Raw genomic sequence first — 22,917 nt, forward strand, 5'->3', positions numbered from 1 at the left:
GGATGTAGAGAAGATCTGTCTAAATTATCGTTGGCAGCTAGGATGATGTCAATTAAAACAGATCATAACCTGGCTGAGGTTTGAATGGATGATTGGGCTGATCTTATGAAAAAGTATCTACCGGAGGATAACTTGGCAGCGGCAACATACTATGAAACACAGAAGTTGATTTTTAGTCTTGGTCTACCTTCTGAGATGATAGATGTATGTGTTGATAATAGTATGATTTTCTGGAAAGATGATGATCAGCTGCAGGAATGTCGATTTTGCCAAAAACCAAGATACATGCCGCAAACTGGTGGGCATAAAAGGATATCGTACCAACGTATGTGGTATCTCCCTATAACTGATACGTTGAAACGGCTTTATCAATCTGAAAGGACAGCTGCATCGATAAGATGGCATGCAGAACATACACAAGTAGATGGAGAAGTTGCTCATCCATCAGATGCAAAGGCATGGAAACACTTCAATAAGGTATACCCAGATTTTGCTAAGTTCAAACGAAATGTCTATCTTGGTCTATGCACTGATGGTTTTAGTCCATTTGGTATGTCTGGTAGACAATATTCATTATGTCCAGTAATCCTGACCCCTTATAACCTTCCTCCAGATATGTGCATGCAAAATGAATTTCTTTTCCTTAATATTTTGGTTCCAGTTCCCAATCATCTGAAGCGAGCTCTCGATGTATTTCTGGAGGCACTCATACATGAGTTGAATCAGTTATGGTATACTGGCGTTCGAACATATGACTGTTCAATGGGGAAATTTTTTACTTTGCGGGTTGTGCTTTTGTGGACAATAAGCGATTTCTTCGCTTATGGTATGCTATCAGGATGGACTACACATGGGAGGTTATCTTGTCCTTATTGTCTTGATCGAACTGATGCGTTTCAGCTAAAACATGGTATAATAACTTGTTGGTTTGATTTTCACCGCAGGTTTTTACCGGATAACCATCCATACCGGAGGAACAAGAGGTTATTTAGGAAGAACAAAACTGTACGTCTTCCTCCACCCGTATATTTAATAGGAGCTGATATTGAAGCGCAAATCGAGTATTGGGGGGCAGAGGAAACAGTAACGCGTGGGAGAAACTGGCACCCTCATGCAAATATGCCTAAAGGTTATGGAGTTCATCATAATTGACACAAGAAAAGTATTTTTTGGAAATATCATCGTATTGGAAAGATCATCTGCTCAGACACAATCTTGTTGTCATGCACATTGAGAAGAACTTTTTTAATAACATCATGCATATAGTTATGAATGTGACGGGAAGAAAAAAAGACAATGGTAAGTCAAGATTGGACTTGCCTGATTGATGCAACAGAAGTGAGTTGCATATACTGAGAAACGGGAAAGCATCAGTTCCTGTATTTCGGTTGAGTGCAGATCAGAAGTCAGCATTGTTCAAATGGGTTTCATCTGACATTAAGTTTCCTGATGAGTATGTTTCTAATCTTTCTAAATCTGTTGAGAAGGGGGTAAAGTTTTCAGGGATGAAAAGTCATGACTACCACGTATTTATGCAACGATTATTTCCATTTGCATTATCTGAACTCTTGCCCAAAAATGTCCATGAAGCTGTTGGAGGTAAAATAATTATTACTTAACTACACTATATTCCTATTATACTTTTTGTACATATTAAAATTTTATCTAATATTATGTATATGTACATATGCCGGAATTGGTGCTTTTTTCCGGGATCTTAGTACACGAACATTATCAGTTGATATAATAGCACAATTGGCATCGAATATTCTAATCTTGTTGTGCAATTTGGAAAAAATCTTCCCGCCATCATTTTTTATGTTATGGAACACCTTCCTGTTCATCTCCCACATGAAGCAGAGCTCGGTGGACCGGTTCAGTAAAGGTGGATGTATCCGTTTGAGCTTTTCATGAAGCATCTTAAGGGTAAAGCCAAAAACCTAGCTAAAGTGGAGGGTTCAATTATGGCGGGAAGCTTAACGGAAGAGACTTCGCACTTCACTTCGTACTATTTTGCATCAAAAGTACGAAAACGCAAAAGAGCTACTCGTCGATATGATGATGGAGGAGTTGGCCAAACATATGCAATTGAGGGTGAACCTGACATATTCTTGCCGATCGGACGTCTTAGTGGAAAAATGAAGGAAGTTTGGTGGTCTAATGAAGAACATCGATAGGATGAATCTGATTGATTTTCATGCATGATTTTCATATATGTTTGTTGTTATTTTTTATAATTAAGTAATTTGTAATTGTATTTGTTTGATTTTTTTTAATAATTTAAACCATTAGGATGGTTTACGACAATTTTTCTAAATCCTAAACCCTGAGTGAACCCTTATACCTTGATTGAATAGTGTATGCGTATTACGACGACTTTACGACGAGTAGTCGTAAATTTGTCGTACTTTTACGATGATTTAATGACGCTGTAAAAAACGTTGTAAATCATCGTAAAGGTCAAATCCCAAATTTTGAATTCTTTATATCTGATTGGTTTTTAACTATTTCACAAATGTTTTTGATACGTTATCTTATTTTATATGAAAATTGAAAAGTATTCATTCTGATAAAAATCAGAAATTTGAAAAAATTCATACATATTTACAAGTTCATGCATGTTTTTGTAAATGTTAAGTAAAACTAGGGATTAACCCGCACTATAGCGCGGGAGATATATTTTTAATCTTTAATTAATTTAAATAATTTGATGAAAACAGTTATTTTGTAAAAATAGTTATTGTTATAAAGTTTACAATAATATAGTGCATATTTTTGTGAATTTTAAATAATGAGTTGATTTGTATATATATATATATATATATATATTTTTTTTTTTGAATTATAAAAAATGAGTTAATCCATGAAATTATTTTATAAGCGTGTAAAGCAAAATAATTTGTTTTAAACCCGTTGGCACTAAACTAAAATATTATCTAGGCTATTATATAAAAAATTATAATATTATAATCATAAACTCTAATTTGCATCGTTTAATAATTGACATTTATAATCTGTTCACTAACTATAAAAATTTAATTTTATCTTTTTAACTATATATGAAAATAATATAATATTCTTTACACTTAGGTTTGATATATAATAAATAAATATACAACAAATTATATTTAATTTAAATATATATATAATTTAGTAAATTGAATATATTACTTATTTTAAAAAATTAACATTTTGAATTTTGAGATTTTTTTGTGGGTATTAAAAAATTAAAATTATAATCTGTTCACATCGAACTAACCCATTTACTTAACATATTTGTATTGGATTAAAATTTAATAATTAATTATAATATTCACCGTTTAATAACTCTCATTTCACCACAAACTTTTTTTCTTTAAAAATCAATTTTTCATATCAAATTTTTTGTAAAATAACTAAAAAAGTATTTTTGTATATAATCAATCAAATGTAGCAAATTATTGAAAAAAAATACTTCACCACTTTTTTAATATCATAACTTTTAATTTTGACTTTTATAATATTTCTAAATTCAAAAATTTATTTTCATGTTTTTTAATTAAATATACTTTATAATATCATTTGAAAATAAAAATAATAAAAACTATCATATTTTTGAATTTAGAATTAAATAATAAATATACTCTATTAAATGAGAAATAAAGACTTTCCATATTTTTAGCAATAGAGTTGAAAGACAACTATATCCTTTCCTATTTTAATTATTCTTTGTTATTTGTAATGACATATCATGTAATATTTTACCAAATAAAGGTTATATTTTAAAATGTCTACTCAAATAATAATATAGAGATGTTATATATTAGATAAGATGATTAAAATATTTTTTATCTCATTCAACAAATCAGTCATACATGTAAAGTGATGAACTTATTCTAATATGTTAGTTTAAAATCAGCTTTGCATTGTCCTTAATGCAATAATCATTTTGAAAGATTTAGGGTTTGGTAATTTTTTTAAATAGCATCGTAAAACTGTCGTACAAGCGTCGTAATATTACGACAACTTTACGACGCTTGTTCATCAAACCGTCGTGAAACCGTCGTAATATTCATGACGATCATACCTCTGACAGCCACCGTATTGGCTCCAGATCCGAGGTACGAGGATATAAATATCTGCGTATTACGACGGTTTTACGACGGTTTGATGAACAAGCATCGTAAAATCGTCGGAATGCTCAAACGCTGTGAGCATGCCACATGGCTTTTCAAGCACTGGTACGTTGGTTACAACTAAATCGTCGTAATGTTATGACAATTTTACGACGATCACAAAATCTATATAAGGGACGCAATTTTTCCTTCTTTCATCGTTCATTTCTCAAATCTCTCTCTCTCTCTCTACACACCCCCTCTCTCTCTAGCTCTCCCTTCCTCTCTCCTCTCCTAAGAAATTTTGTACGTTTTTTTTTTCAATTTTTTTCAGGTTAATTTATATTTCTGTTATTAATTTTAATAGTTAAAATGAAATAATTAGGGAAAGTAGTTAGGTTTGGAATTTAGATAGGCCCGGAATTTAGAAATAAAATAATTTTGTTATATATATATATATATATATATATATTTAATTTTAATTTGTAGATTATTCAGATGGCTCCCCGGAGCAAGAGGTTCTACTACCGGAACATTGTTGATCTGGACGGTAACGCCCCGTCCAACTCAGCTACAGAGTCCGCCATCTCGGAGTCCTCGGGAATACAACCTATGGTTTCGCAACCGGTGGTTGTCTCACCGCCTCCACCGCCTCCACCGCCACCACCACCAGCAGCATCAGCCCCAGCCCTGATACAGCCTCAACCGTATGCCAAGTATACGGTTGAGGATCTTCTACAGAAACCGGGTCGTGGCAGTATGAAGAAACTTGATCCGAATCGAACTTCGGGGATGTTTTGGTACGATTTTTGATTTTTTTATAAATTTTTAATTAAGATATTTATATTTATAATTAATTTAAATATCTAACAAATATTGTTTTACGACTAGGTTTTCGACCGACAACCAAGTCGGTCGGAGCGTTGCCAACATCATCAAGGGGTTCTTTGAACAACCCCATACCAGCTTTAAGAAGCTGGATTAGCCAACTTTTGACACTTGATTCAAATGTTTTGCGGTAATTTCGTTAAAATTACGAATTATATTATTATTTTTTATCTTTTAAAATAATTACTAACTCTTGTATTTTTGTAGCAAAACTGGCATTGGGAAACTTCCGCACACGAACGTGTGAAGACAGCCTTCAGAGAGAAGGTCAAGTTACGGCACAACAACATCGTTTCCGACTGGAAGCGCAAGTGGGAGGTCGACGGAAACAAGGCAAAGCCGGCTCCAATGGCCGATAGCGTCTGGGAGGGCCTGGTGCACCATTGGTTGACCCCGCACAACCAGACTATTGCCGCCAAGCATTCTAGATCCAGGTTTGTTTGTAAATTAAATTAATATGTGTTTATAATATAATATTATATTTTTAATTACAAAACTAATAATTTCTTTATTTTCAGGAACGCTGTAGACGATGCGGGAAATCCAAAGAACGTTCCGCACACTTCCGGCCAGGTTCCTTTTGCCGGGAGACGTCTTATGATGGTAAGTTTTTAATAACAAGTTTTTTCAATAAACCTGTAATTTGTCTTATTAATAATTTCGAATTGATTTTATCGGTCGAAGAAAACGGAGGAGAACTTCCTCCGATGACGAAGGTCTTCGCCGAGACACACAATAAGAAGAATGGCGAATTCACAGATCCTCGGGCGGAGGCGATTTACAATGCAGCCTGTGCGAGGATCGATGAGCGACAGACGCAGCTCTCGCAGCAGGCGCCTCCGACGTCTCCTGGTGGTACGTTGCACAGAATCGCTTGGAAAGCTACGATTCCCGCTACGGAATCAGAATCGGAATCGAAATCGCATGGAATCGATCAAAATCGTTAGGGAATCCACTACAAGAAAACAAGGTCATTTCCGACGGAATTTCCCACGGTAATATTCCGTCGGAAATTATCGACGGATTTATGACGAGGTTTTGACGAAAATGATATGCGTCGGAAATCCGTCGGATATTTCCGATGGAATATAATTCGTCGGAAATTTCCGACAACTTTTCGAGGACAAATTCCATCAGTAAAAATTCCGACAAAAATGTGACGAATTTTAGATGGATATTCATGTCCGTCATTCTCCGTAAGAGTTCGGTCGGAAGTTTCCGAGGACTTTCCGACGACAAATATCGTCCGACCAATTCTGATGGAATTCCGACGGATTTCTGACAACTATGTTACATTTATCCCACATCGGCTGGCAAAAAGGAGAAAGATAACTAAAGTGATCTATAAATATTCACACTTGCTCGAAAAATTATCAAGTGAGCTTTCTCAAATGCTCAAAGGCTTGGTTAACAGTTAAAATTTAATCAATTTGTTTGACCAATTTGGTCCTAGTCGCAGAACAGTTGCGGAAGCGGGTATTTAATTGCTCAAGTGCATGTGTTTTTGAACACAGATAAAAAATCTATCTATAATGTCTTCTTCAGTTTCTTATAATTATTTTCGATCATGGATGGATAAGCCTTATCAAATTCCAGGTACGGGTCTTATTACGGAATAATATAAACAAGGGATACAACAATTCATGGCATTTGCGAGTATGCAAAAAAAAGCCAAAAAATCTGGTAAAATATATTGTCCATGTACTAATTGTCAGAATCGTAGATCAGTCATAATAGACGAAGTATGGTCACACCTGTATTGTAATGGGTTTATACCGGGTTACAAAGTTTGGTACTATCATGGAGAAAATGATTCAATGGTTAATTATGCTAATACTAGTGAACAATATATCGGAGATAGTTTAGAAGAACCTGCAATAGAAGTAGAAGATGTAGGTCATGTTGAAATGAGAAACGTTGGTCACGTTCAGATGGTGAATGATGCATTTCGTGAAATTATACCATCAACTGCAGAGTATGCAAATAGAGGAGAAGAACCTAATTTAGAAGCTCGGAGGTTCTTTGATATGTTGGACGCTGCTAAAAATCCGTTGTATGCTGGTTGTAGAGATGGACATTCCCCTTTATCAGCTGCAACTAGGATGATGGGTATAAAGACGAATTTTAATTTGAGCGAGGAATGTGTGGATGCAATAGCTGATTTTGTGAAAGACATTTTACCGGAAAATAATCTTGCACCAGCATCATATTATGAAATAGAGAAACTTGTTTGTGGTCTTGGATTGCCGTATCAGATGATAGATGTGTGCATCGATAACTGTATGCTATATTGGAGAGAGACTGTAGACCGTTCAACATGTTATTTTTGTCGCAAGCCTTGGTATAAGGATACATGGGGAAGAGTGCGAGTCCCACATAAACGAATGTGGTACTTACCGTTAACAGAGAGACTGAAGAGGTTATATCAATCAGAGCGTACGGCAAGTGCAATGAGATGGCATGCAGAGCACACCTCGGATGGAGAAATTGCTCATCCCTCAGATGCAAAAGCATGGAAACATTTTCAATCCATTTATCCCACTTTTGCGTATGAGGCAAGGAACATATATCTTGGATTATGTACGGATGGTTTCAACCCGTTTGGAAAGCATGGAAGACAGTATTCGTTGTGGCCAGTAATTGTAACACCTTATAATTTGCCACCATCTCTATGCATGAAACGAGAGTTTTTGTTCCTTACCATTCTCGTTCCTGGACCAGAGCATCCAAAGAGAGCATTTGATGTGTTTTTGCAGCCACTGATTTATGAGTTACAAATGTTATGGAAACATGGTGTTGAAGCGTTTGATGTTTCTTGTCAGCAGAATTTACCATGCGGTCAGTACTGATGTGGACCATTAGCGATTTTCCAGCATATGGCATGTTATCTGGTTGGACAACACACGGAAGATTATCTTGCCCATATTGTCAAGATAACACAGATGCGTTCCAATTGAAACACAGAAGAAAAACTTGTTGGTTTGATTGTCATAGGCGATTTCTACCAAAAGATCATCCTTATCGTCAGAGCACCACATTGTTTAGTAAAAACCGTCGAGTATTTAATGATCAACCTCCTGAGGTAGATGGAGAAGGTTTGTTAACTCAGTTCAGAGATTTCGGTGTAGAGACCACCATAGAGTGTGGTGGTAACGGGCATCAACCTGTTGATGGTTGTGGTATCAACCACAATTGGCACAAAAGAAGTATTTTCTGGGATTGGCCTTATTGGAAGGATCATTTGTTGAGGCATAACCTAGATGTCATGCATATTGAGAAGAATTTTTTTGACAACATAATGAACACCATTCTGAATGTCCAAGGGAAAACAAAGGATAATCTGAAGTCTAGATTGGACTTGCCAAGCATTTGTTCTCGTAAGGCACTACATGTTTCATCAAGCGGAAAGCCTCCAGTCCCTGTTTTTCGGTTAGATGAACCTTCAAAGGCTGAGTATTTTAACTGGATCGCCGATAATGTTAAATTCCCAGATGGATATGCATCTAACCTTCGTAACTGCGTTGATCATGGAGAAAAGAAGTTTTCTGGAATGAAAAGTCATGATTGTCATGTTGTGATGCAGCGCCTCCTTCCATTTGCATTTGCGGGTCTTCTACCACGTAATGTCCATGAAGCAATTGCAGGTATACTAATTATATTAAATTTATTATTTTATTTATATATATATATACACTAATTTTTCTAAGATCTAATTACTTTTTAATACTTTGTAGGGATTGGTGCCTTTTTCGAGATATATGCACACGATCTTTGACATCGGATGGTATCCGGAATTTTGCGAGCAATATACCTGTAATACTTTGCAATTTAGAGAAAATATTTCCTCCTTCATTCTTTGATGTTATGGAACATCTACCAATTCATCTCCCTCGAGAAGCAGAACTTGGGGGACCTGTTCAATACCGTTGGATGTATCCTTTTGAACGGTATATGTTTCATTTAAAAAAAAAAGTTAAAAATTTGAGCAGAGTGGAGGGTTCTATTGTAGCACAAAGCATTAATGAAGAAACTTCAAATTTTGCTGAGTATTACTTTACAAAAGAGGTCAAAACAAAGAGTCGTAGACCAACTCGACATGATGATGGCGGTGAACTACCTTTTTATCCGGTCATCGTTCCCAATATTTTCTTACAAATTGGACGACTCAGTGGAAAAGGTAAGAAACGAAGGCTTTCAACACAGGAGCGAGATCATTTGCAAATGTATATTCTCACAAACTGCGAAGAAGTTCAAGAATATGAGAGGTATCTATTATATTAGACCGAATTCTTGCTTATAATTGAGTTTTTAGTTGTATATATTTCTTAGTTTTTTTATATGGCGTATTCTGTCAGGATTTATATGGCGTATCAACGTTTTGCATATCCAGACAAAACTGAGGATGAGTTGATCGAACTAAAACAGGAAGAATTCTCACGTTGGTTGAGAAATTATGTAAGTTTTTAATAACATTGATTTTTATTATCAACTTAATAATTTTATTAAATTATATGCAACTCTCTCTTCCAGGTTACGACAGAGAAAGCTAATGGTCGATCATTTCCAACGTGGTTAGATGAATTAGTATGTTTTCCACTATCTTCCGTACAATCACACGTAATGTATAGCACACGAGGCTACGCTTTTAAGATTTTTCAGGATGGTAGGAGCAGATCAACTTCAGATTATGGTGTATCTACTCAATCTGGTGATTTTGTATATTATGGTGTCCTAAGAGAGATTTTGGATGTTAAATATCCGGGAATGCTCGGCCTGAGATGCGTTGCATTTTTATGCGATTGGTACAATCCAGTCGTTGGACACGGTGTGCGTCATGACCAATTTGGTGTTACATCAATACATAGCAGAAGACGACTCCATAAATATGATCCATTTATACTTGCTTCCCAAGCGGACCAGGTTCATTTTATTCGTTTACTATTATTTGTTAGAATTTAACATTTATATAAAATAATATAAATTAATTAACTTTAAATGACATGGTGTAGGTATGCTATATTTCCTATCCTCGAATAAAAAATAAGCAAGATCCATGGATTACAGTGACATCAATAAACCCTAGAGGTCGGGTACATGGGATTTCTGAACATGAACCGCTCCAACAAGGCTCTGTAGGTTTAAGTTCGGTTGAGCATTCACTTGAAGTTGATCTTGTCGTAGATTTCACTGTAGATGTGGATGATCGGGTATTTGAGGAGTCAGAGGAAGAAATTGATGAATTTGGGGAAGATTGTGATTCATCAAGATCAGATTACTCATCATCGGATTCAGAGACATAGTAGTCCATGTAATTTACAATGTAATATTATATATTTTGGACCAGTAATATATATTATATATAACCTGTACTTTATGATAAAAAAACATATATCTAATTGTGATATTTTTTTATAAATTATGATTTTAAAATTAAATATTATTATATATCCGTCGGAAATCCGTAAGAAACTTCCTACAAAATTCTGACGGATTTGTAAAATATGACCGATAATATAGCAAGTCTAGCTCCGTCGGAATTTCGTAGGAAATTTCCTACGGATTTCCGACGATTTCTATAAATTATGATTTAAAAATTAAATGTTATATATCCGTCAGAAATCCGTGGGAAACGTCCTACGGAATTCCGACAGACTTGTAAAATATGTTCCACAATATAGCAAGTCTAGATCCGTCGGAAATCCGTGGGGCACGTCCTACGGATTTCCGACGAACTGTTATATTTAACATGTTTATCGCATTTTAAATAAGTTTCCGACCTTAAATATCGTCAGAATTTTGTCGAAATTGTTCTGACGGATTTCCGACGAAACACTAGAATTTATGTTTAGAATATAAGATTAATAAATAATTTCATGGAAACCCTTGTCAAACATTGTCTAAAGTATATATATTGGTACAATGTCTTTTGAATTGAAAAAATAATCATTTGGTAGTTTAAGTTTAAGTTTATGGAGAATGTGGAAGTGTTAGTTTAAGTATATATAATATAAGGTATAGGGTTTAGTATAAAAATTGTATAAGTTGGTGTTGTGGAAAAAAAATTTCTTTATAATGTTTATTTTTGTTGAGTTAACATTTTGTTTGAAGTAAACACGTAAATTAGAAATATCTTTATCATATCACTAAATTTAAAATTCTAAACCCCAAAATTACCCTGAATCCGTCGGAATGTTGTAGGAAATTGTCCACGGAATTCTGACGGATTTAACTTAAAATTTATTTTCGATATATTTTATAAATCCGTCGGAAATGCGTGGGAAATATATCCATGAATTTCTCACAGATTAAAGATAACATTGTCCCCACACTCTGATTGCCCAATAAAAATGCATGCAAATAATATTCTTCATATATTCTATGTTCGTCAGAATTTCGTAGGAAAAATGCCACAAATTTCCGACGGAACCAAGGGTTTTCAATTTAGCGGGAATTTAGACTGCCAAACCAAAAAAATAAATTCCATTTGTTTCAGTACTCACGGATTTCCTACAGATCAATTCCGTCGGAAATGAAAAATATATATTTGATACATGGAATTATATTTCATGATTTCATCTCTCTGTAACTGATGAAATCTCGTCTCTCTCTCAAAACCCGAACCGAAATCTCTTGTCTTCTCCACTCTCTCTCTGTAAAATCGAAATCTCTTATCTTCTCCTCTCTCTCTTTGTAAAATCGAAATCTCTCATCTCTCTATTCAATCGATATCTCTCATCTCTCTCTCTAATTGAAGTTTCTCTCTCTCTCTAAATTTCCAGTCAATCTCTTATCTTTCTCAAAATCTCTCGCCATCTTCCAATGGATGCCATGTAAGTTCTTCTTTTCCCCTTATTCTTGTTGTTAATTATTAGTTTCAAGTAAGGAATCCCAGATCCATATTATGTATTAGGTTGATAGATTTAAGGAATTTATTATGAGAGATGATTAGAAATGAAGATTGGAATTAGCTTATAGTTAGTTTATGGGTGTTAAATTTTTCTTTGTGTGGCATGACAGTATAGCGATTGTTAGTTTTAGGAGACAATAATTATTTATAATTTTAAAGAATTACAAAAACAGGTTTTGAGTATTTTATTTTTAGATTTCTAAGTATTCATTCATAATTTTTTGATAATATTAAAATTCTTTATATAAATACAATTATTGTAAATCTTTAAAAAACGTTTTTGTAATATATAATAAACGTTTTAATAGTAGAATAATTTAAATAAATTAACAATATCTAAAAAAACTATTTGCAATATCTGAGAAAACGTTTCTCTAAACCCTTTTTTAATATATAATAAAACGTTTTAATAGTAGAATAGTTTAAATAATTTAACAAAATCTAAAAAAGATATTTGCAATATCTAAGAAAACGTTTTTCTAGAATTTTTTTAATATATAATAAAACGTTTTAATAGTATAATAGTTTAATAAATTAACAATATCTACAAAAAATATTTGCAATATCTAAAAAACGTTTTCTTAATAATATTAAAATATGTTTTAAATGTTTGTAAACATATATATCATTAATTTGAATAGGAAAACGTTTTCTAAATAAATTAACAAAATATTATAAGATTTTGAAATAATGAAATATTTGAAAATATTGAAAACTTTAGTCAAAAGTTTTTGAAATCTAAGATTTTTTTAAAGCTTCCTAAACTTATGAAATGAAAAATTGTTTTACTTACGTTTAAATTTGTTTCAAAGAGACGAGGATGCTATTTGTTTGAACTCACAAGGACGGAGTCGGTCTCGAGATACTTTCCAAAGCATGCACACCTCAAGCACTGCAATTCCGGATTCCGAGCAATCTAGGGCCCGCAGCCACATGGAAATTGAGGACTTAGTCGATCAGCCAAACCGAAGACATTGTATCCGTCTTGACCCTATGTACGAAGATGGGACTTGGTAAGTTACATTTTGATTTTTTTTTTTTTCAATTAATTTAGCTTATAATTTATAATTTACAATTTGTTTTTGTTTTGTTTTAATATTACAGGTTTAAGTTGTCGCATGCGATAACTAAAGCGATATTTCGGATGCTCCATAACTTGTTGGACAAACCGTATGAGAGATACTCATACATGCCGAGACACGAAAAGGATTTATGGCATCGTACTTTCGCGGTAAGTTGGTGTTTTTTTATTTTTATTTTAGAAAAATTTGATATTTTTAACTCTTAATATATTTTGTGTTTTTTTTGTAGCAAGAGTTCACTTGGGACCGCCACCATACAACGAATGTTCTCAACACTTTCGACAAGTATGCCACTACCCAGTACTCGCAGCACATGTACGAGTGGAAGCAGAAGTGGCTTCAGAAGAAACATAAGCCAAAAGATCTTGAAGACGATGTTTGGAAAGGATTTTGCGAGTATTGGGATAAACCAGCAACGAAGAAGCTTTCAACAACCAACTCGAAGAATCGAAGGAGTGAACGGAATGGGAAAGGGATGTACATTCACAACGGAGGTGCAAAGACTATCGAACGAGAAGCGATGGAAATGGTAAGTATATATTTTATTAGAATTTTATATATTTTCTATTGCTATATTACTTAACAAATTTTTGCAGGCAAAAAAAGCCGGTGGAATTCCTCCGGATTTTCTTGAGCTTTTGGAAATAAGACACACAAACAAAAAGACCGGTGTTATCCAAGATCCGGAGATTCGTGAGAAGATTGAAATCTGCAAAAAGAGGAAGGAGGACAAGATTGTGGAACTCTCGCAATTCAATCCCGATGGATCGACTTCTTCAAACGAGATACTCCGAGAAGAGATCAACGACATTGTTCTCAGTGTAAGTTAAAAAAAAATTTCATTAATTTTCTTTCTCTATTTCATCATCTATCTAACAATTTTATAATTTTTTTTAGGAAATTCGAAAAGTGAAGGGCAGATTTGTCGGGTTAGGCGGACTCCCGAGCCAAGAGTCTTCTTCTTCAAGTTATTATGCCCCATCTGCAAACTACAAAGCTGACATAGATAAACTATCTCTAACGGTTAGAGAGCGTGATGAGGAGGTTGCAGAGCTTAAGGCCGCTAACCAGTCAACCCAACAAGAACTATCTGATCTGAAAGCCGTTTTGAAAACCGCATTACCTTTTCTTTAAATAGTTATGTTTTAAAATTTTCAAAACTATTGCTAGTTTGTATTTTTTTAAAAACAAATTTCATGTTTTTAGAATTTTTAGTTTAATTAATATTTTTAAATGTTTATTAATTGTTTAAAATAATAAATAATAATTTTAAATAATTAATTGCAAATTATGTATATATCTGTATTTTCAAAACAATATTTATAATGGTCACAAATCCGTTGGAAAAAGTTTGGTCACAAATCCATAAGAAACGTTTCGTCGAAAATTTGTAAGAAAATCCGTAAGAATATATTTCGTCGGAAATCCGTAGGAATGCATTTCGTCGGAAATCCGTAGGAATGCATTTCGTCGGAAATTCGTAAGAATGCAATTCGTCGGAAATTCGTAGGAATGTATTTTGTCGGAAATTCGTAGGAAATAACCGACCTTAAGGTACCGTGGAACAGTCATCGGTTTTTTGTCGGTAAACTTTCACCACGGGAAAACGTCAGTAGGTTGTCGGAAAAGAATTTATCGGTTTAGCGTCAGAAATATCCGACAAGATTCCAACCACTACAATCCGTCGGAATATTCCCACGACTTTCCGACGGATGCATATTTCCGACCAGCTCAAACCGACGGAATTTATTTTGTGGCAAATCCGTCGGAAACGGTCATTTCTGACGGATTTCCTATGGATGTAGTCGTCAGAAATGAGCTGTTTTCTTGTAGTGATCGCGATTCCAAAATTTTACCGTTTGGAAACACCGAGGAATCTTATGATTCTGAATTGGAATCATGTTCTTTTTGGTTGCAAGCGTTAGCTACGAACTTCGATCAAAATTATAGAAGGAGAAGATGACATGTCATTACAATTTTGTTAAGCCTATATATTTCAAGCCCATTAGGCCATTTTTATCGTTTTTTTTATGAATGTGTGATGATGCATTGGATTTTTGTTGTTTAAGTTTAATATATTTTGTATATAATTTTATGTTAGATGTTTTATGATATATATACATATATATGCTTCCAACACATATCTGCTTCCTAAATGTTTTGAAAAATCCGCTTCCCCGCTTCCAAACGCTTCCCTTCCGCGATTCTGCTTCTGATTCTATGCAGCTTACACCGACCTTGACGGTGGCAGAGATGGAAGATCTTCGAAGAGGTAAGCTTTAATTTATTTTTTCCTACTTAATCTTCAACTATAGGTGTTTTAAATATGTTTTTAACAATTTTCCAGGTTGCCCCTTGGAAGAAGGGTAAAGTTTTAGGGATGAGATCCATCCATGATACCCCGATCGCTACTGTGACTGGTCATATCCGGGCAAAGGATCCAGTGGTTATTCGCCAGGAGCTCCACCAGATGCGGACGCAATACAAGACGAAGATCGACAAGTTGTACGGTTTCTTTGATATTTTGGGCGCCGAGAACCCGTTGCTCCAAGCACAGTTGGTCAGATTGCGGGCAGCTGGAGTTCTCGGCGCATCTTCTTCATCCTCAAGGAGGCAACCATCGGTGCAGACGGACGAGGAGATGTTCCGGTCTCTCGGGGTTAATCCTCCTAGAACCGGGGATCAGGCGCTGGAAAACTCCAACCGAAGAGCCGGCAAGGAACCTGCGGACCAAGATGGGGAGCAAGACGATGCGGAGATAGACAACATTAGTGTAGATTTAGGTCTTTAATATATTTTTTATAAATAATGTAATTTTTGTTATTTTGAATTATAATTAAATTTAAATATTCATTTTTTATGATATATATTTTTTTTCAATTAAAATTTCAATTCGGATTAAATAATTTTTATTTATTTTCATTTTAAGAAAACTTCGTATATTTATCGTAATATATTTATTATTTATTTAATCCATCGTCGTAAAATCGTCGTAGTAAAATATAAAAAAATACGACTTAATTACGATGATATGTGCGTCGTATATTATATACGACGCTCATACGTCGGTTATTTATGATGGTTTTATGTCGAATTAAAAAAAAACGACCCAATTACGACGATATGTTCGTCGTATATTATACGATGCTCATACATACATCAGTTATTTACGACGATTTTACGACGGATACGATGAAAAACAAATCAAGGAAAATCGATGTAAATTCGCCGTAAATATTATGACGCTTTTACGACATCTTTTTTACGACAATTTTTGACCGTCCTAGATTTTACAACGATTTTATATAAAATATCTTTTACGATGATGCGTTTACGATAGTTTTGAAACCGTCGCAAGGGCGTCGTAATAGGAATTTTATAACGATTTTACAACGGTTTCGGCCGTTGTAAAAGATGTTTTTCTTCTAGTGTACAAGCTGTATGTGAGTCTGTGAGAGTGTGAGCCTAGGTCCGAGCATGTATGAGCAATGCTATTGGTATATTACTATAGTTATAATAGTTTGACCAAATTTAAACGATTTATTGGTAATGTAACGACGTTTTGGTAAAAAATTACATTACCAAAACCAATTCTAATGGTAGTGGTTGTGTAAAGCAATTCTAATGGTAACTGAATGGGTATCATTTTCCTTTTTTTTTTGAACAAATCATTGTCCTTCAAATACCCCAAGCTGCATGTGAGTCTGTGAGCCTAGGTCCGAGCATGTATGAGCAATACTATTGGTAATGTAATTATTGAATGAGTATCATTTGAATATCGTTGTTGACTTAAAAAAAAAAAAAAAAACCCAAAATAGAATAAATAAACAAAGTAACAAAAAAAAAGAAAAGAAAGACAGCAAATGTAGGGTCAATATAAACGTATCCTCGTCTCTTCGTCTCTTTGCATTCTTCTTCTTCCTCTTCTCTTCTCCTCTCGCTACCAAAAAAGAAAGAGGAAACATGGTTCTGAGTAAAACGGCAACGGAGAGTGGCGAAAATGTTTGCTCGACGTTTGGATCTCGCTATGTCCGCACTGTACTTCCCAAGTAATTAAGAAGAACATTATTCTTCATCTTTACCTCTTATTGTTAATGGATTTATTTTCTTACTTAATAATGAAATAAGCGGATTATTATAGGTATGAGATTGGTGAGAGTTCGATTCCAAAGGATGCTGCTTATCAGATCATAAAAGATGAGCTGATGCTTGACGGTAACCCGAGGCTGAATCTAGCTTCGTTCGTGACGACATGGATGGAGCCAGAGTGCGACAAACTCATTATGGAGTCTATCAACAAGAACTATGTCGATATGGACGAGTACCCTGTCACCACCGAGCTACAGGTCTCTTGATCTCTCTTTAGATTCTTATACGTCCATGTTAATTAGGTTGTCCTTAGATCTCGTTTTAGTTTCTAACAATTATTTGAACCAAACTAAAAATCAAAGTTTTAACTAGGATTGGATTTGGAATGGTATTTTTAAAACAAAATATATGATTAATTCAATAATTAAGTTTTGTTCAATCACACATTCTAATTACATAAAGAACTCCGTTCTTGAATGTTCAATCCGGAGAAACGTAAATTAGATAATTAACGTTAAGAAATCTAGTTCAAGGCTAAAACTGTGAGAAATCATAGAGTATAAGATTCTAAAAAGAACAAAATTACAAAGCATATATCGAAAAAGTATCAATTTTGGATTACAGCCTTGAAGGGTTAGAGAGGGGGATTATAGTGAATAATCAGGAGTTATGTGAGGTGGAAGATGATTTTTTTTGTGTGTGGATAATTTACGGTTGAGTATTAGTCCTACATTTTCTATTCGATGACACTTTACTAAAAGCCAAAATCATATTATTTATGTTTTTTTGTTTTATTTTTTTAATAATATGACCCATACGGTTTTAGCTTTTATTGGCCGACATATTCAAGTTTTTATACTAGTGGCCTTGCTGATTTTATACGTTGCTCTCTCAAAGCATAAATAACATTGTTGACGACTGATATCTAATTGTCATCAATATTGGTGGCCCATTTGATTTGGGAACTTAGAAAATATCACCTTCGGTTATCGTTAAACCAATCCGTATACTGATCCGGTTTCTTTATTACTTCTAGATGAATCAATCAAGTACAAATAACATATGATTAAAGTTTTAAAAACATATAAATCTTCAAGCATCTATGGTATGGGAGAAAAAGATGGTAAAGCATAATGATAATTGAGGAGCCGAAAGACAAAGTTTTGTCGGCAACCTCTCTTCGTTTAACACATCACCACACAATTTTTTTGGTTTTGATTGGTTCACTCAATAATTTAATTGAAGATAATATATATATACTGTTTAGGGTATGTAAAGTTGAAAGGTGATTTACAGATTGTGTGGGAAGCTTTGCGAATACGCGGTACATGTTGTATGAAATTTATAATAATCTATAACTGACATAAGAAAACTATACATTAAAAAATGAATAAGAAGCTAAAAGTAAACAAATTTACAAAAAAACTATAAGTTGTCATGAAAACGTAAGGAGGAGCCCACCCACCATTACAATCTCGTGATTGCTAGGTCTATAGTCACACTGATTCTTTCATATGAAACTTAGATAGTTTCGTCAGAAAGTTGTACTCTCAGTTTGTTCTTAAGTGGAATAGGTGATGACATAACCGTGTGGCATAGTGTGAATACGATCATAATAAAATTAAAATATCATAGACTGCTTTACTGCGATTTGCCAATATATGCTGTCATATTGTTTATTTATCAATTATATATATAGCCAATTGTTGATAATTAGAGCGAATCAAACTAGAAGAAAACGTAAATTTTACAGAAAAATGTATTGAGACAAATATCCGTTTTAAGAATTTTGTTTGTTATTCGATGAATGAACAATACAAATCTCCTGTATCTATAGTGCTAGTGCCCCAAATTTAAATTCTAATAGGATTAGTAAAAATGAAGTTTTCCTTAATTTAGTATGATACCGTTTCCTAATATCAACATTCTTTTGCTATTTTAAAAATGGGTTCTTATTAACAACACCCATTGAAACTACTAAAATGTTATTTAGTCTATCAAATTTGTTTATCCTCTAGTTTGATGGAAGTTTAAAAATGTTTTGGTTGATTGATCATCTAGATATTTTGTGTAAAGATGATTACTGTTATTATTGGCTACAAAAAATATGTGCTCACACATCATAATTTTGAATTTGTTGGAAAAAACAGAACCGATGTGTAAACATCATAGCTCGACTGTTCAATGCGCCACTCAATGAAACAGAGACCGCGGTGGGAGTAGGGACGGTTGGGTCTTCGGAAGCCATCATGTTAGCCGGATTGGCCTTCAAAAGGAATTGGCAGAACAAACGCAAAGCCGAGGGTAAACCCTATGACAAACCCAACATTGTCACTGGAGCCAATGTTCAAGTGAGTATATATCTTCTTCATCTCACTATATTAACCATTATAAGAAATAAATGGTGATCAACAGAATATTTATTAAAAAGTTAAAATAATACTTAAAATATTGAAAAAAAAATACTTAAAATATTGCAGAACACACTTTTTGTTAGGTACTACCGAGATTGTCATTTAATAAAAATCAGTTGTTTTACTTTGATTTTTATTCACTCATAGATTTGCATACATTTTTCGTTTAACCTGTTTATATTACTTAAAGATTTTACTATCTTTTTTTTTCTTTCTTCCTTATCTATATGATAAATTGATGAAATAAGGACACAAAAAGGTTTAGGAAGAATTATTACTAGAGTCTCATGGGAACTAAGTCATAAAATACAGAGCTATATAGAAACTGAAACATCTTAAGCAATGTTTTCAGACCCGGACCGGACCAGACGGTTCGACCGGTTAAATCACAACCCGGTAAGATTTCTGGTTTGGTTTTTGTTGAAAACCCAGAACGTTATTAAACCGCTTAAATCCAGAAAAACCCGCTTAAATCCGGTGAACCGGTAAAACCCGACCCGGATGGGTTTCTGGTTTGGAAAAAAAAAATAGTTTTATAACTTAATTTATGAATATATATGATATTTTTTAAAAAATATATATATATATATATATATAGTTTTGAAAAACAAAATTAGAACAAGATGCAGAGCACTTAGAGTAACAGAAGATGAAGAAAACGAGGCGATAGCAAAATTAAAAAATATTGCTAGAACTTTCTACATTACTTTTGGATTTTATGAGATAATTAATATACTTTTATTTTAATGTTTTTAGTAGTAATAACAGTTTGTTTTTCTATATTTTATTGAATGGTTTGTTACTTTCTCACCATTATACAATTGTAAGTTTTATAATATCAATTTTTTTAGTAAAAAATAAACAGTTTAAAAAAGAAAATAAATAGAAGGAAAAAGAATATATAATAAAATATATAATTATAAATGTTCAAAAATATAGTAAATATGATCACTATATTTAGTGTATATTTTATTTAAATTTTATTGAAAAAAATTATACAAAAAAGATATATGATAATTAATGCGATTTAGTGACAAAACTTTTTACCAAAATTTGTATTTTTTTACACAACAGAAAAAATGTAACAAAAGTGATAAAATTTATTAAAAAACATAACAAATATATATACTTAATAGATCCGCAGTTGACCCGGATTGATCCAGGTTAATCCAGTGACCCGGCAACCCGAAGAACACTTCGGATCGTTGTCCGGGTCGGGTTTAAAAACATTGATCTTAAGTTTCCTAATTAAATAAAAATAATACATTCATAAATAGATAACTGTTAATACTTTCAGGTGTGCTGGGAGAAATTTGCTCGGTACTTCGAGGTGGAGCTAAAAGAAGTGAAGCTAAGTGAAGGTTACTATGTGATGGATCCGGATAAAGCAGCAGAAATGGTAGACGAGAACACAATCTGTGTTGCTGCCATACTTGGGTCCACACTTAACGGTGAGTTCGAAGACGTCAAGCGTCTTAACGACTTGCTGGTTAAGAAGAATGAAGAGACTGGTTGGAACACACCGATCCACGTGGATGCAGCAAGTGGTGGCTTTATAGCTCCGTTTATCTATCCTGAATTGGAATGGGACTTTAGGCTTCCATTGGTGAAGAGTATCAATGTGAGTGGTCATAAGTATGGATTGGTCTATGCCGGTATTGGTTGGGTGGTGTGGAGGACATCAGAGGATCTGCCTGAGGAGCTCATCTTTCATATTAACTATCTTGGTGCTGACCAACCCACATTCACTCTCAATTTCTCCAAGGGTATGCATGTTAATTTCATTTTCTTGATTTAGAAATCTTTGAAGATATGATGTTATTTATGGATGGTTATGTACTGTGATGATTTTTTTTGGGTTTTTGTAGGATCGAGCCAAATTATTGCTCAATACTATCAGCTTATTCGTCTTGGGTTCGAGGTGAGTCTATTGAAACAAAAATATTGATTTTAGTGTTACTGTTATAGTGAACATATGTAGTCTTCGTTTCCCGATAAATATCGTTTCAATTTTTATCTAATCTTTTTAAGAAAATATATCGATTTACATTTTCAGTGTTGAATATATGCAATGTCTTAATTAGGAGTCTCCAATTAAAAAAAAAAAAAATATATATATATATATATATAAATATATCGATTTTTGTTTTGTGAAAGAAATGTTACTCATTCTTTGTTACACATATAGGCTTGATGTGTAATCGGATGTGTTTCATATGAATAGGGCTACAAGAATGTGATGGAGAATTGCATAGAGAACATGGTGGTTCTAAAAGAAGGGATTGACAAAACAGAGCGTTTCAACATAGTCTCAAAGGACGTAGGAGTGCCAGTCGTAGCCTTTTCTCTCAAGGACCATAGTTTCCACAACGAGTTCGAGATCTCTGAGATGCTACGACGCTTTGGCTGGATTGTCCCGGCTTACACTATGCCTGCAGATGCGCAACATATCACTGTTCTGCGTGTTGTCATTAGGGAAGATTTCTCAAGAACACTTGCGGAGAGACTTGTTTCAGATATTGTGAAGGTGCTTCATGAGCTAGATACCTTGCCTTCAAAGATATCTAGTAAGATGGGAGATGGGAAAGAGAAGAAAATGGAGAAGGAGAAGCTGATGGAAGTTATTGGTGGGTGGAGGAAGTTTGTGAAGGACAAGAAGAAGATTAATGGTGTATGTTAATGGAGGTGTGTTGTGTTATGTGTCTGGATGTGTTCTTGTCTATTAAAGATTTATGTGAGGGACTTGGGGTTTGATGAAAGAGTTGTGTCTTGGTATCTATTTGAGAGAGTAATTATGGATCCTATATATAAGCTTGAAACTCATTTTGAGCTTTTGGTTTCTGTGAATAAGTCTTAAATGCCTTTCTTTGATTTCAATAATAAGAATTATTTTTTTTTTCTTTTTTTTCAATTATTTTTTATAATAGTTGTGCTTATTCTTTGTTCAAAAGGCTTCTCCTCAATTTAAAGAGACCTTCTTTTGAGATATAAAAGTGTTGAATGGCTGTAGTTTATGTAGATTTTCTTAGAGTATATATATTTTTGTCTTAATTTTTTGTTTTTAGTTTCCAGTTTTTGGTGTCTTAGTTTGGTCTATATATATCATCTTCTATATGAAAAAAAATCTTGCGAATATTTGACAAATGAATGATACTAAAAAATCAAATGATTATTATTTGAATCTTACGAACATATAAATTTGTCTACTGCTAAGTGTTATGTATTTGTTAACTCCAATTCTACTAGTAATGACTTGACTGATCATATCAATTATGTATTGCATCTTATTATAAAAGTGTGATTTCTATTTTCTACATTTAGAAAATAATAAATTTTTTTTTTTTGGTTTTTGAAAGTAATTAAAAAGAAATACATCTAAAGTAATTATAGCAAAATTTATATATCCTAAAGTATACTCAATAAATTTATAAAATGAAAAAGTA

At 33.6% G+C, this 22,917-nt stretch overlaps 3 protein-coding genes across 4 annotated transcripts; all 3 read left to right on the forward strand.

Annotated features, from left to right (window-relative positions):
* The first annotated feature begins 6,799 nt into the window (after positions 1–6,799).
* On the forward strand, positions 6,800–8,757 carry LOC112085133. The gene is made up of 3 exons (XM_024154158.1): positions 6,800–7,820; positions 7,994–8,626; positions 8,717–8,757. The coding sequence occupies exons 1-3, from the start codon at positions 6,800–6,802 to the stop codon at positions 8,755–8,757; spliced, it is 1,695 nt and encodes a 564-aa protein (XP_024009926.1).
* A 3,978-nt stretch (positions 8,758–12,735) lies between these two features.
* Positions 12,736–15,762, forward strand: LOC112085139. The gene is made up of 6 exons (XM_024154164.1): positions 12,736–12,902; positions 12,994–13,120; positions 13,201–13,500; positions 13,568–13,792; positions 13,869–14,075; positions 15,319–15,762. The coding sequence occupies exons 1-6, from the start codon at positions 12,766–12,768 to the stop codon at positions 15,760–15,762; spliced, it is 1,440 nt and encodes a 479-aa protein (XP_024009932.1). The 5' UTR covers positions 12,736–12,765.
* Positions 15,763–16,835: 1,073 nt separating this feature from the next.
* On the forward strand, positions 16,836–22,369 carry LOC18008701 (glutamate decarboxylase 2). Of its 2 annotated transcripts, none has more exons than XM_006391270.2 (6): positions 16,836–17,020; positions 17,113–17,317; positions 19,211–19,411; positions 20,772–21,240; positions 21,343–21,395; positions 21,699–22,369. In XM_006391270.2, the coding sequence occupies exons 1-6, from the start codon at positions 16,935–16,937 to the stop codon at positions 22,152–22,154; spliced, it is 1,470 nt and encodes a 489-aa protein (XP_006391332.1). In that variant the 5' UTR covers positions 16,836–16,934; the 3' UTR covers positions 22,155–22,369. The 2 variants fall into 2 exon arrangements, with proteins under 2 accessions (XP_006391332.1, XP_024011175.1); XM_024155407.1 differs by having other exon boundaries at positions 16,883–17,009.
* Positions 22,370–22,917: the final 548 nt, after the last annotated feature.

Source organism: Eutrema salsugineum, unplaced genomic scaffold, assembly GCF_000478725.1.
Source record: "Eutrema salsugineum unplaced genomic scaffold, Eutsalg1_0 scaffold_9, whole genome shotgun sequence".
NCBI lineage: Eukaryota > Viridiplantae > Streptophyta > Magnoliopsida > Brassicales > Brassicaceae > Eutrema > Eutrema salsugineum.

Coding starts and splice junctions, on each gene's coding strand:
- LOC112085133 (XM_024154158.1), top strand. CDS start 6,800: ATGGTTAATTATGCTAATACTAGTGAACAATATATCGGAGATAGTTTA. Junction 7,821..7,993: donor TCAGCAGAATTTACCATGCG/GTCAGTACTGAT, acceptor TTCTACCAAAAG/ATCATCCTTATCGTCAGAGC. Junction 8,627..8,716: donor TGTCCATGAAGCAATTGCAG/GTATACTAATTA, acceptor AATACTTTGTAG/GGATTGGTGCCTTTTTCGAG.
- LOC112085139 (XM_024154164.1), top strand. CDS start 12,766: ATGCACACCTCAAGCACTGCAATTCCGGATTCCGAGCAATCTAGGGCC. Junction 13,121..13,200: donor TATGGCATCGTACTTTCGCG/GTAAGTTGGTGT, acceptor TTTTTTTTGTAG/CAAGAGTTCACTTGGGACCG. Junction 13,501..13,567: donor AACGAGAAGCGATGGAAATG/GTAAGTATATAT, acceptor AAATTTTTGCAG/GCAAAAAAAGCCGGTGGAAT.
- LOC18008701 (XM_006391270.2), top strand. CDS start 16,935: ATGGTTCTGAGTAAAACGGCAACGGAGAGTGGCGAAAATGTTTGCTCG. Junction 21,241..21,342: donor CACTCTCAATTTCTCCAAGG/GTATGCATGTTA, acceptor GGGTTTTTGTAG/GATCGAGCCAAATTATTGCT. Junction 21,396..21,698: donor TTATTCGTCTTGGGTTCGAG/GTGAGTCTATTG, acceptor TCATATGAATAG/GGCTACAAGAATGTGATGGA.